The sequence below is a fragment of the Polypterus senegalus genome, chromosome 11, assembly GCF_016835505.1.
Source record: "Polypterus senegalus isolate Bchr_013 chromosome 11, ASM1683550v1, whole genome shotgun sequence".
NCBI classification, from domain to species: Eukaryota; Metazoa; Chordata; class Cladistia; order Polypteriformes; family Polypteridae; genus Polypterus; species Polypterus senegalus.
Window position 1 is genome coordinate 3,020,183 of NC_053164.1, and position 15,006 is coordinate 3,035,188.

General features: G+C 41.2%; 1 protein-coding gene across 3 annotated transcripts in view; it reads left to right on the forward strand.

Annotated features, from left to right (window-relative positions):
* Positions 1-14,316, forward strand: part of lrfn1 (leucine rich repeat and fibronectin type III domain containing 1) — a 582,403-nt gene extending 568,087 nt beyond the window's left edge. For all 3 annotated transcript variants that reach the window (XM_039768028.1, XM_039768029.1, XM_039768030.1), the window contains one exon: positions 12,658-14,316. In XM_039768028.1, coding sequence (XP_039623962.1) covers positions 12,658-13,567 — 910 coding nt within the window. In that variant the 3' untranslated portion in view covers positions 13,568-14,316. The remainder of the gene's footprint in view (positions 1-12,657) is intronic.
* Positions 14,317-15,006: the final 690 nt, after the last annotated feature.

Below are 15,006 nucleotides of genomic sequence, written 5' to 3' on the forward strand. Positions count from 1 at the left end.
GGTAGGCCTGGTGGGCTACAGTGGCAGTAGATTTTCGTTCCAAGCCAATTGCTTAATTAGAGCCCAATCCTTGCCAGTCTTAGACCTTATTTAATTTTATGGCATGTTAGTCTACAATATTAGGATCTTCTATCCGTAGAAGGTGTTCCAAATGATGATGATGTGATATCACATTTTTCTCTTGAGTGTTTTATTAAAACAGGTAGTATATGATGAACCCACACAGGTGTAAATGGAAACACGTTAGATGGAGAACTGCTGGCTCCTTTGTCATTTGCATCTTATTGTTAACTAGCAAAATACCCGCACTTCGCAGCGGCGAAGTACTGCCTTAAAATTTTTATTAAGAAGAAAATTAAACCTTTTTAAACTGAGGGAAAATATACCAATAATTATTTGTTAACGATCTCTTTGTATACCACATTGTGAGTTCGGCCCTCTGGTTATAATATGACCAAGCTATGCGCTGAGCTTACTCTTGAGCATGTAACATACAGTTGGCCATGTGAACAGTAATCTTGCCTCAAATCTCACAGCTTGGATTGCTGCTGTCATAACTGGTTTGAGTTTCATGGTTTGTTTCAATTACGACAGTATTTGTAGGACTTGTTGTGTTGAAGTGACATTCGGCATCTGCCAAGCATTGTAAGCATACAAACGGTTTCATCGATAACTTTACATCCAGTTTTTGAGAGTTTAAACATTCATAAACATCAAAGTGTCCACTACTGAAATCGTCACCTGTGAATCTAAGATGTTTAAGAGGCATTGGCGGTTCTCCAAAGGTGTAAAATATTTGGCCATTTTGGTACACTTGAAAGCAACAACCGAACAATTCAGTGGCAGCCATCAACTCACATGCAGATCCATAGGTGAAGGGTTTAAGCATTTCACTCTTATAGTGCTCCTGTGTAGTCTAATTATCTCCTGTACCATCATCAGTCCACACCTTGAACCTGTCCCAGTCATTCAATACATAAGACACAATGTTCCTCAAGAGTGAGCCTGATATGGCCTTGCAATATGTAACAAAGAGAATGGAAAAGGCAGGTGCCATCTCCGGGCATGGAAACCACTTGGTAAGTGACAGTTCTTAGATTGATGGTGATCACCTCGATAGACATGTTAATGGGGGTACAGTTGGAATGATAAAGGAAATGGGTACCTGAACAATGTAAAGTAAGTCTAAAATACCTACACAATAACTATAATCGTAATAAATTAACAATAAAACAGTGGAGAAGACGTGGATTAAATAAAAAGGCTGTAGTTATCAGCAGGTAGACATGAATCCCGTGGCGAAGCAAGGAAGGGAATGTAGAGACTGGAGTGACAGAAGGCCTTATATAGGCAGGCAGCCAACAACGTGGGAGGCGTTGGGATGGGGGACCCAACGCCACCTCACACAGTGACCGAGCTGCAGGCTATGGACGTATATATGTACGTAAGTTGGATTCAGTTAGCGCTGGGAACCTGCGTACCAAATTTCTTGAAGATGGGCCCATAAGTAACTAAGACCGTTGAAATGTTTAATATGGCGACCGACAGTGGCATCATACCACCGAAATAAGTACCAAATTTCAGCCTTCTACCTACACGGGCAGTTGGAGAATTAGTGACATTGGAAAGTTCAATATGGCGGCTGACAGTGGCATCATACCACCGAAATAAGTACGTACATTGGTTTCGGTTAGTGCAGGGAAGCCGCCTACCAAATTTCGTGAAGATAGGGCCATGAATAAGAAAGTTCAACATGACGGACGTTGTTGACCGTTATGACCGTTACGCGTAGAATTTGGAAATGAAACCTGCTTAACTTTTGTAAGTAAGCTGTAAGGAATGAGCCTGCCAAATCAGCTTTCTACCTACACGGGAAGTTGAAGAATTAGTGACGTTGGAAAGTTCAATATGGCGGCCGACAGTGGCGTCATACCACCGAAATAAGTACGTACGTCGGTTTTGGTTAGCGCAGGGAAGCCACCTACCAAATTTCGTGAAGATGGGGTCAGCCTTCTACCTACACGGGAAGTTGGAAAATTAGTGATGTTGGAAAGTTCAATATGGCGGCCGACAGTGGTGTCATACCATTGAAATAAGTATGTACATCGGTTTCGGTTAGCGCAGGGAAGCCGCCTACCAAATTTCGTGAAGATGGGGCCATAAATAAGAAAGTTCAACATGGCAGACGTTGTCGACTGTTATCGACCATTATGACCGTTACGTGTAGAATTTCGAAATGAAACCTGCTTAACTTTTGTAAGTCAGCTGTAAGGAATAAGCCTGCCAAATTTCAGCCTTCTACCTACACGGGAAGTTGGAGAATTAGTGATAAGTGAGTGAGTGAGTGAGTGAGTGAGTGAGTGAGTGAGTGAGTGAGTGAGTGAGTGAGTGAGTCAGTGAGGTCTTGTCAGTGAGGGCTTTGCCTTTTATTAGTATAGATAAGGAGCCATTAAAAGCAGTGAATGTAGATGTTTAAGGTTGAAATAAGCAATTAAGGGTGGGGAACCTTAACAAGCGAGACCACTAAAGTGAAGTAATCAAAATGTCATTTGAGCAATAAGGGCTTCATCAAAAATAACTGACCTCTCATTAAGAAACTGGGTTGGAACAAAAACCTGCAGCCACTATGGCCCTCCAGGACAGATGCTGCCCACTCCTGGTGTAGAGCATGTACAAACAAGGATGAAACAACAGACTGTTGTGGATGAGGACCGTATGTCAGTCCCACAGCCATAGACTTCTATTCTTATTTGTTAAAAACTCTCAGCCACTCCACCAAATGGAAATCCAACTCAGGTCTTTAACTAGTCTCGCTGAAAGAAGGTGAAGCTGGATGGGATTAAAAGCAGATGAGAAGTCTACAGTCCAAAGCCTTATGTGTATCTTGGTGGTGCAAGGAAACGTGAAATTTTCAATTGCACTGATAAACGCATTACAAAATACATTTAATGATGAAATGTATTGTACAGGATATGCAGTTAATGATGGTAATCAATATTCATTCAATATTCATTATATGTTTTGAAGAAAACATCATGGAGGCGTTTTTCATTTCTGCGTACACATTCTGACAGCCTGTTGTCGACATTCTGCGTTGCTCGACGAAACACGTCAAGAGGAATGCCAGCGATTTCCTCTTCGATCTTCGTTTTCAGTTCAGCAATGGCTGCAAAACGCGTGCGGTATACTCGGCTTTTAAGACATCCCCACAGACAAAAATCACAAACAGTGAGATCTGGGGATCTCGGAAGCCATGGAATGTCATCAATGCGTGAAATGATGCGCCTTCCAAACAATCGTCGAATAGCTGTCATCAATTGTCGGGCAGTAGACGAAGTGGCTCCACCTGCGGACTTCTTTTTTCAGGCTGAACCTGTTACTTTGAAATTACGCACTCATGGTGTAATCGCATGAGCAGATGGGATAGGATCATGTCATCCTGACTAGCAATGATGCCAAAATTCCCTTTGCACAGCAGTCACACTATCACCATTCTTATAAAAGGCTTTCACAGCGAACACTTGTTGCTCACTGCTCTACTGCTCCATTATTACTAATGGCAAGGGGTCCTAAAGGAGGTCGCATTGGTCCCAAACAACTGTTAACCCCCCAGGGTCACCAATACCTAGTTCCCTGTGCCACCCTTTATAACAGATGAAGCAAAGTGACAATGGTGTCATCTATGCCAGGGGTCGCCAAGTCCGGTGCTGGAGGACCACTGTGGCTGCAGGTTTTCCTTCTAACCCTTCTTTTAATGAGTGTCCTGTTTGCGCTCCTAATTAACTTCTTCTGAATTCATTTTAATTGACTTGCTTTTTTAAGATTTGTTCCCCTGAATTTCTTCATCATTTCTCTCAGTTGCTTCATTTCTTTCCTTAAATGACACCCAAACAAAAATGAAATGTGAACTGAGTGAACCAAAAGAAGACCAACTAAGTCAGGTCCTCAAACGCCAACCAATTTCACTAACCAGTTGCTTAATTAGGCGCCAATTCTTGATATTAATTAAACTCGTTCTTTAATTCCATGGCTTGTTGCATCTCTTATGGTGCCAATAGCAAACATTTCTGAAATTGTTGATTTTCTCATTCTAAGAATACTGCAAATGTTTTGTGGACCTGAGCAGATCAGCATTCCTGAGACATTCACCTTTCTTTATTTTCAGATATTATATGATGGACACCAGTTGTTTTGGCTCATTTTGTATCTCATTATTGTTTGGCTGCTAATTAAGGGAAAAAAAAACAAGGGGTTTGAGCCTTCATGAGCAATTCAATTAAAATTAGTTCAAAATAAGTTAATTAGCAGCAAATACAGGTCACTCATTAAGAAAATGGTTTGAATGAAAACCTGCAGCCACGGTGGTCCTCCAGGACCGGAGCTGGTGACCCTTGCTCTATGCACACGTGTGCAACTGGGAAACATCTTCCTACATTTCACTGAGGTAGGTGACACCACACCAGCTGACAGGAAGCACTGTCCCTAATGGTATCTTTTGTATCCCCTCAACTCCAACAAGACACTTTCAATAAGGGTGGGCTAGGTTTGACAGTGAAAAAAGTGTCCATAGTGGCTAGTCAGTATTAGATTTTTACAACAGTGTCTGGAGTGTATGCCCCTGCAGTTACATAATTGGCACCTCTCTGTGTATATAATGCAGATTTTATGGAGCGTGTGCCCCTTGGTTTCTGGACCATGCACCACGTAACTTTTATAAATGGCACCCCTAATGCATTGATTGAAGCTGTAATCACCATTCCAAATCTTTTGTTTCGGACTCCCCGTACCGGCCCTGGCATGATGCAGCTCTGGGCGACTGCCCATTTCACCCATGCCTAAACCTGACCCATCTTTTCACCAAGTCAAGATTTAAATTCCACTAGGAAGCAAATTTGAAGAGAACAGGATGCAATTGGAGACAGTTGGAGAAGAAAGCAGAGGATAGAGATGACTGGAGGAACTTTTTTGGCGGCCTGTGCTCCAAGAGGGGTATCAGAAGATGATGAAGGTCTGACTCTCCTACCACATTACTTGGCAGTTCATGCCAAGTGTCTGTGGTTCTCATGTCAAGAAAAACTTCGATAATGGCGTTAATGGTTCTCTTTGTACTTTTAGTAACAGGTGACGGTGATTCTGAATAATTTAACGCTGGCCGTTTCACAATGCATTTTGTTTGAAGCTCAACACCCAAATGAGTATTCATCAAATTGTAGTAGTGATTAGATTTGGGGTGTAATAAAAAGTTCAAAAGGGGGATTTCAGGTTCTCCTGTTAGTTTCTGCAACCAGATTGTGCTTAAAGTCAAACAATTGTACTTTTTTGCATTTTCCTTTTCTTTCTTTTTATTTTTGTACAGCTGCAGCTCCTGTTTAAGTGTTTCATCTACTGGTGGTGTTTTATGTTGAGTCAGTTTTCACAATACTCTGATGGAGTAAAAAAAAAAAGAAAGAAAGAAAGAAAAATTTGCTGCAATACATAATTTATGAGAGAATTCCACCATGATTTAAAAACGTTTCAGGCTTTTGTGACTTTTTTCATCTTTTTAATCATTAATAAAGTCAATACAAATTTTAAGAAAAAGTGAACAGAGGAGATTTTTCAATTTCTCCTGGGCATGCTAAAAACGATTCTTTTCTCCCAATGTATTCATTGCAAACACAGCTTGATTTATGGAGAAAGAAAAAGCAGGAGAGACGCAGTAGGTGAGTGGGAGTGGGGACGGGGGCCATTTCACAAAGAAGAATGACACAGGGCCTGTTAATGGACCCTTCAAGGAAAAGAAGGGGTTCAAGAGGAACAACAACCCAGCTGGGAGGCTTCATTCAATGTCTGAAATCGCATTTGCTTTTCCTGCATTTTCTAAATTATGGAGCAAAACTGATTCATCAGCATTTCTGGTTCTCAAAGAGAGTACAAATCAATGCCATTTATTATTTTTATATTGTGCTAGTGGCTGAGGTGTCTTTCTTTTTATGTAGTTATCATGTATTTATTCCACATCCACTCCACAAGCTTACATACAGTGGATTCATAAAGTATTCAGACCTGTTCAATTTTTTCACTTTCTCTTTTGTATTAAAATCAATTCTATTTATTTTTTCCCATATCACACAGTACCCCAGAATGACAAAATAAAGGATATTCAAAATATTTACACATTTATTAAAAATAAAAAAGTTCGCTGGAAAGGGGTGTGTGACGCTGTTGATATCGATGCAAAAGGACGAATGTCCAAGTCTTTAAAGTCCTGGTGCTTCCTGTCTTCCTCTATGGTTGTGTGACACAGACGCTATCCAGTGACCTGAGACGAAGACTGGACTCATTCAGTGTTGGTCTCTTCGGAGAATTCTTGGTTATCACAATTGCTCACGGAGTCCCGAATGAGGCACATTATCTGCATTGTGAGGGAGCATCAGTTATAGCAACCAGTACCATGTGGCACCATTCCTAAAGTGTGATCCGGCTCTCAGGATCCTCAGTGTTGAGAGATTGAGTGGCTGGAGCAGGCCAAGGGAATGCCTAAGATGGTCATTTCCAGAAGGTGGGACTGGACCACGTGTCTGCTTAGAGATGATGCCAACCAAGATCCTGGGTTGTTTTGTCATATGGTGGGTGTGACAATGCACTGTACCAGTGCATGCTCCTCAACCTGGCCTGACCTGATTAAAATTAAAATCAGAAATATCCCATAGGCCCAAGTAGTTAGATCCCTTACTCAATATATACAGTATACTAGCTGAGTAAGCTTGTGCTGGAAAAACTATTGAAATCATCAGAAAAAAAATGAAATGCAGAGTTGCTGATTTTGTTTTGTGGACTTGCTCATCACCCCTTGTCTATCAGCAGCTAAGCAAGTTTCTCTCTCCTTGGAGGTTTTGTTTTGCCGATGTGCTCAGGCTCGCTTGTGTATTAGCCGCTAAGCGGGTTTGTCTTTCCTCTGTGGTTTTACTTTGGTGACGGAGTCGCTTTCTTTCAGCTTCATTCTGCTGCCTCACACTTCCTTCTTCTTCCAACTCATTACCTTGGGGCTGCCTTGCCAGCTCTTCAGCTTCATGCTGTAGCCTTGCACTACCGGGCCAGACAAACAGACACACACACTTCCATGTGTAGACATTTATATATAAGATATATATATATTTAATTCACTTCAGTCTACACCCTTCTCAATGCACTTGTGCCACCTGACTGGAAGAGCCGGGATTCCAGCAGAATAATAGGTTTTTGAGAATTGACATTATCAGTTTTGTGAAGGTTTGTTCCATTTTCTAATAAATCCTATTTTCTAACTTTACCTTGACCCCTTGTATATATATATATATATATATATATATATATTTATATATATTTACAAGTTGGGGTTACTCCCTTGCTTGCTTCGCTCACCAATCCCCCCCCCCCTTCTCTGCACTACTGTATGTGCCAGCCACTTCACATCTCTGCCGCTCGCATTGTGAAGAGGGGGGCTTAACGCAAACCCAAGGAGACGTGGTTGCTCCTCCCAAACCCCCTCTTAAACATTGATACAATGGGAAACACATGCAGTTTTTTTTACCTCCTCTTTGCTCGATCAGCTTCTGGCTTGCTGCTGCTGCTGCCGTGCTGCATGATCTGCATCACATGCAGCACTTTGTACATTTAAAAGCCTGTACAGCAGCTGTCTTTGTCATATGCTCTTTGTCTTTTATTTCCGGCCCCAGGCGTGGTTAAATGTCTTGGCACAAAGTCTTGTCTCGCAGGACGTGAGTTCTTGATATTTTAGTTTATATATTAAAAATAGAATAAGAATCTGAAAATCTAACAGTATCACATTAAAGTTCGACAAATTCTAAAAAGAATGATACCAAACACATATATTTAGGTTTTAAAAGAAGCCCGAAAACATAACAAAAAAAGTCACATAAAATCGATGAACAAAATCGTTGTACTTTAAGGCTTAGGACTTTATATATTGTGACAGATAGGGGGCGCTATCACTCCCTTGAACCTTTGTCCAAGATGCCAGACACCAGGTAAAAGTCCAATAATCAACTTTATTAATACAGCACAGTGCACAAAGCACCATCCTATCCACAATACTCATAAATTCTCTAAACTAATAATCAGTAAACTCTCCACCACTCCCAGATGCGTTGCCACCCTTCCACCCAGCTCAGCTCACCGTCTAGGAGTTCCCACAGTTCTTTTATAGTCCCTGACCCAGAAGTGTTTCTCATCCTTCAGTCCATGATTCCTTATCACTTCCATGTCAGAAAAAAGTAATTTTCTTCACCCCGGAAGCATGTCATTCCCCTTGTCCGTGTGACTCGTACGTACTTATGGGGCGTAGGGAAAATATCCTTTGCTCCTCTCTGCAGCATCCTCTAGTGGCCCCCATTGTATCCAGGAGGGCTGTGGATAAACACTCCATTGTCCAGGATTCCCTGCTGGTCTTCAGGGCACCTCCATGCTGTAGGGAGGGCTCCCTCTGGCGGCCTGGGGGTATTGGCCGGGATAAACAACCAGTCATATGCCACAATATATAGAGTAGATATATTTAACTTGCTTTAAAATGCAGCCTTCACTGCAAATATACATTGTAGTATAATCATTGATACACACGGGTCCAGGCCAAAGAGAAGCCATTGTAGAAGTACAATCGTTGTCCACTTCTTCATTGGGGAATGCCGATGACTGCAGTTCTGGTTCATCAGAGTGCAGCAGGCATTGTTCTTGCAGGGAACTTCCAGCTTTTAGAAGGTTCCAAACCGTTATAAAATCCCACACATGTTTTATATTCACTTTGCTATTAGTGAAAATCGGCAGGTAAGAGCAACTACCATCTGACCTAATTGAATTTGTTATATATGAATGTGCTCTTCTAAGACCCCACCAACATCACTTTGTTTTGAATATCTGTGAACGGTGCACTGGCCCTAATCACTTACGCCTGCCTGAAAGATCTTTTATCGAGTATCATATTGTTATTTTTCAGTTCTGGTTACACACACACACACTTTATTCACACATGGTGACTATTTGCAATTGCCAATTGACATAACATAATGAATTCCTTCTTTGCTTGACCAGGCCTGGCCGTAGTAATTTTCCTAAAGTTGAACTTGCAAAGCTATGACATGTTATGACAAATGTTAAGGAATAACAGAAGTGAAAGGCAAGTGACCGTTATGGATATCAGGTGAATGTATCTCTCTGCTGGTAAATTATGGGGTGGCCAGAATTTCAAATTCACAGGCCGGGGCACTTGTGTAGCATGTATTCCAACATATAAAGCTTAAATCCCTTTCTCATTTGTTTAAGGCCTGCTTTCATTATCGCCACAAAAGAATCAGGGCACAGGAAGAAAAAACCTTCTCACAAATAAATACTGTGATCATCTGAGTGAAGAAAGGCCAACAAACAAAACAATATTTTGGGATGCCAACATGGCCCTCCCCATTTATTAATAAAGTCCTAAACAAAACAATGCTTGATGGCATAAGAAAAGTTAATAAAGGTAAGTACCATGTTTCCAAGTGGAGTCAAAACGTTACATCTCTGCTGAAGGGTCCTCATTCTTGGAGCTCCTCTTGTTAGGTTGTCTCTGTGATCGATGGCAGCTGCCTCTGGGCAGTCGTCCCTTAGAATCCTGGGACTGGAAGGGGCGGAGTCAGTTGCCCTCACTGTGCAATTTCTCAAGACATTGCTTAGGAAGAAAGTCATAATGCAGTTATCAGCAGCACCCCCTCCTGGCCTGGGGTGGTATCACATGCCTGGGAAGAGCATGTGCATGCATGACAATGCACAGGATTTTGCACAGTGCTTGACTTGTAAAAAATAAGTTGTGGTGCACTCTGTTTTTGCGTGCTTTTTGTTTCTCCTTGAGGTGCTATTCAAATTTAGCACAAGAAGTTAATCCAGCAGGGTTGCCCCTTGGAGTTTTGTGTTCACTGTTGTAATTATGTTGTGATGATGTTTGTTTCGGCTAAGCCATGTTTGTGGCATTAAAAAACAGATCGATGGCCTGTTAAAACGGGACAGCTTGTTTTCCTACAATAATTTATTGGGATGCATAGCCTGAAATTGGGACTGTTGCTGTCGCCAATACAAGTACAAGTACAAGTATAGTACAAGTGAGTGAGCCTGAGGGAGCTGTGCTCATCCAATCAGACTGCTAGACCCTTCCATTAATAATGCTTTAATGAGGGAAAAAAATCTCTTTCATTTTATACATATATGGGGTGCAAAAATTATTTTTATTTACTGAAACTTTAGTCTCTTTCAAAGTACTCTCCATGTGAATGAACGCACGTGTCCAAACGGCTTTCCCCAAACGGCTTTCCCACTGGTGGAAACATTTTTGGAATTTCTGAAGAGGAATGTTATCCCTTGACTTCCTCCACAGTGCAAAAACACTTTCCTTTGAGTTCTTTTTTCATATGTGGGAACAAGAAAAAGTCACACAGAGCAAAGATCAGGCAAGTAGGGAGGGTGGCAAGAACTCCAAGACACACAAGTGAATTTAGAAATCTCTTCAATAGTCTTATTACAATCTTCGTAAATTGCATTGCAAACTTTTTCCAGCTTTTCATCATTTCTAATTGTGGAAAGCCGGCCTGCTCTTGGTTGGTCTACAAGTGACATTTCCCGTCATTTGAAACGTGAAAACCAATCGTAGATCCATGTGTTACTTAAAGCTTCCTTTTTAAAAGCAGTTTCAAGCATCACTACAGTTTCAGCAGCTGTTTTCCCTAAGAGAAAACAAAATTTAACGCAGATTTGCTGTTCTTAATGATTACTTAATGATCACCCAGTACTTGTAGATTTGCAAAGAACTGAACAGGAGACTTTTTAATTGATAAGTGCCCTTCTAATTAGTATGATGACATATCACAATCAAATTGGCTAATCAGCACAGACAGTAACTCAGCATTACCGTCGACAAGAGGTTGTGCGTACATCTGAATATACCAATTTGGATCCCTAATAATTACAAAGCCCAGCAGCATCAGTTTCAAAAAATTGCAATATAACTTTTGGAAAATGTCACAAGGGCCCCCCTCCTTAATTTCATGACTTTCTACCTAATATTTTATTGAAAGATCCCAATATGGGAACCAGATTTAGTCTATCAAGCAGTAGGAGTGGGGCTTGTGAGACGAAGGTACCAGATAGAGTCGGACTGAATAACGTGTCAAGTTTGAAGACATGGATGACCAACGCTTGGACGATCCTAAGCAAGCTGTAGGGAACGATTACTGAGGGATCTCCATTTAGGGCAAATTTTTATTTTAATTTCTTTTCTGTACTTTGCTGGGCATGTGCACATGTCCCATGGCCGCTGTGTTGTCTTCTTTGTTTTATACATACATGTTATCTGGCTTGGTGATGCACTATTTTGACGGTGAGTGTGTTATTAATATAGTCTGTAGGATATTTGATTAATATCCTATAAAATATCATGCATTCATTGGCTTGTTTTTTTATTAGTTTGGTAGCATCAACTTAATGTTGTTTTCTTGTGGTTTGGCGTCTGAGCGTGAGCTCTGTTGATTTGAGCTTGTTTCCTGCTTAAAGTGGCACTAATTTATTCTTACAAATCATCTCAACAAACTAACACTCGACTGTTTAGTGTGTCAGCAGACCTCTGCCATTCATTTATTTTGAAACCCATGCAATAGGATTCATTTTATTTAAACTGGAAATTCATATTGACTAGAACTGCAAAGGCTCATGTTAAGATTTGGCCTGGCACCTTTGTAAATTATAGAGTCAGTGAAACAGTGAGTCGTTATAAACTGCAGATACTGTAGCTGTCCAGTTGGTTTAGTCTAAAGTTAATATTGAGTAAATGTTTTAAATGTGTATTACAACATACACACCACAGGGTGCTTCATTTATATCCTTCCTTGAATTTTATACTTTTATGTTTAGAAAGATCATTTAATTTACCTATTTCAACTTAAACTGTCGGGAGGAGAGAAATGCTGAATCACTGGTTCTCTTTCTTTTGCGCTCGAGGTTGCTGGGAAGACTTCATAAAGCAGAAACAATTTGCTGATGCAGTGTTTTCCTCAACATTTCCATGGTTGGCCGTCCACCAGCCCACCCAAGTATGGGGAAACAGCTTGTTTCTGCTGCATGTGGTTTGCTGACATTTCATAAACTTGTATTGGGGATCTGTTTGTCGTCAGTAGCGACTATCGATGGTGAAAAAGTAGAAAATATACCAAATATACAATCTGGTTTAGCTGTAAAACTGTAAAGCAATTTGCATTTGAAGTCAGGCAAAATGTTTCTTCATTTTAAAATAGATGAGTTTGCCGATTTCCCAATGATTTTCGATTGCCGATTTTGACGTTTCTAAACTTTATGCAATAAAATCTGTCTGAGATACCTCACCGAAAATTAAAATTTGAAACAAACAAAATTGGTTCATGGCTTGGTTTAATTTGAAAATGTAGACAGACGTTGCTGTCTCAATAGGCAGTTCATGCATTATATGCTAATGTACCTAAATAGAGTCAGAAGTCAGTAAGGAATTGTCCATAATGTATCTCTCACACCTTTCCTCCTTAGCTAAAACACTGTCAGCATTTGATTATGTCACATGTTGGAAATGAAAATATTATTTGAAAATTCACATTAGTAACATGTCTTTTATTTTTTCATTTGTTTCAGGATGATTCCCTCCACCAGCAAGACATTCCTTGTAAACGATCTGGCGGCTGGACGAGATTATGACCTCTGTGTCCTAGCAGTCTATGATGATGGCATCACCTCACTGACAGCCACCAGGGTCGTGGGGTGTGTCCAGTTCACAACTGCCAACGAAAACAGCCAGTGCAAGTTTATCCACAGCCAGTTCCTTGGTGGCACCATGATCATTATCATTGGGGGCATTATTGTGGCCTCTGTGCTGGTGTTCATCATCATCCTGATGATCCGCTACAAGGTCTACAACAGCCACGATGACCATTGCAATGCCAAAGTCAGCAACGTCTACTCGCAGACTAATGGCAGTCAGGCAGCTATGCATCGTTCCTCTTCCAAGCAGCCAGAGGAGAAGATGGAGCTGCACACAAAGGAGTCCTCCACCAAAGATCTCAAGGCCTTGGTTCTGAAAGTAGACTGTGAGAGGCAAGAAGGGCAAGCGCAGACAACTGCAGTCATTTCAGAGGGCCAGTCTACACCTTTACCTCTTGAGAGGAGAAGAACGCGTGCTAGCTTGGATTTGCAGCAAGCAGCTGCTTTATTGTCTTCAGAGGAAGGACAGACTGACAGCAGCATCATGGGATCCACAATGTCCCTCTGCTTGATAGGTTCCACAAGTAACATGGAGCCATCCAAAATCAGAGACAAGAAAAGGCCGTTGGGTAACATAGGTCTGCTGCCCAGTGACATTGCAAGAACTCGGCACCGGTTCTCCTTTGACGGAGACTACTCTCTGTTTCAGAGTCATAGTTACCCAAGGAGAGCAAGGACAAAGAGACACATGTCCTCCACCGCTTTAAATGTGGAGGCGTCTCCTTTGGGGAATCGGCGTGTAACCTTCAGCAGCACTGAGTGGATGCTGGAAAGCACAGTTTGAGTTTTGCACACATGTGACAGTTAGAGACATCTCTGTCCGGGGAGTTGCAGAGAACGGTACAGGCGCATGTCACTTCAGATGCAGCTGTGCCTTAATATAGCAATGCACCTTCCGGGGGACGCTGCTCTAACTGTTTTAGAAATTCTTTCAAAGCAGGATGTGCTAAAGGGGTGAAATTTCTGATGTGCCAATCATGTGCCCATTATCTATATATATAAATATAATGTAACTTCCCATATGATTGGGGCACGATAAACCAATGAGTCAAAGGTCATGTAGGCGAAGATCACGTGACCAAGGGAATGGCAGTATTTTCTAAGGAGCTTCTCCCCAGAGTGCATGGCTCTGCACAGAAGAAACCGAGGACTATAAATTCACTCAGTCGGTAAAGTGACGGCAAAGGTGGTCTACACACCCAGTGAAAACATTCATTAATAGGGCCTGGGAACTCACACGGAATGGACTTCATGTTCCTAACGACAAACTCTGTGAACTCATGAATATTTATTGTATCTGGCTGGTCTAGATAAAAAAACAAAAGAACAAAAACAAGAGAAGGAGTCTGTGTATGTGTATGAAATATAAAATCGTTAAGTCAGAAGACTTGTGGTGTTTAGGGGGAAAAGGGGCATTTCAAGTGCTGATCACAAATTTTTACATTAAAAATCTGTGCCAGCTCACGGTCCCTTTCGTAACTATATTCAAGTCTGGAGCACTGATACTTTTAAGGGATATTAAAGCTTTTGTGTGGGTCAAAAATGATGAGTTTTGGTCTCTTTTATTGTGTTTCTTGTATAATCTTATTAAATTGGTTAAAAAAATGAATCCCTAATCCTACTATTAAGACTGAACTTAGTTAATTGAACTCAGTACATGGCTTACAGACACACAAAATAGTGACACATTTAATGGCCACAATAAACTCCATGTCATTACATTCATTACTAAGATTTCTTTTCATATGCGCACTCATCTCTCTACTGCTCTAATAGGGCCTAAAGGATACAAAAAGACCCAATAAGTAGAAAAGGGAACATTCAGACATGTTTCAGGACCTTGTCAAAGCAAAGCGGCCATTAATTAGATGGTAAGGTGACAATAGAAGTCATCCACCTGAAGCTAAGCATGTTACTCGGATGGGAGGACATCTTGGGTTGCTTCTGGATGAGGTGTTGGTGAGGTCAGTAACGGGAGCCTACCCTGTGGATCTCAATGCCACAATACAGTGATGGGGGGACACTGTTCTGTAAAAATGGCACTGTCCTTCGGATGAGACATAAAACCAAGGTCCTGACTATCTCTGGACATCCTTCGTAAAGAGTAGGGTGTATCTTGATGTCCAGGCTAAATTGACCTCCATGGCCTAGTCATTCTGTCACCCTAATCATCCCCATCTCTAATTGGCTATCTCACTCAGTCTTTCACCAACTAATAGATAA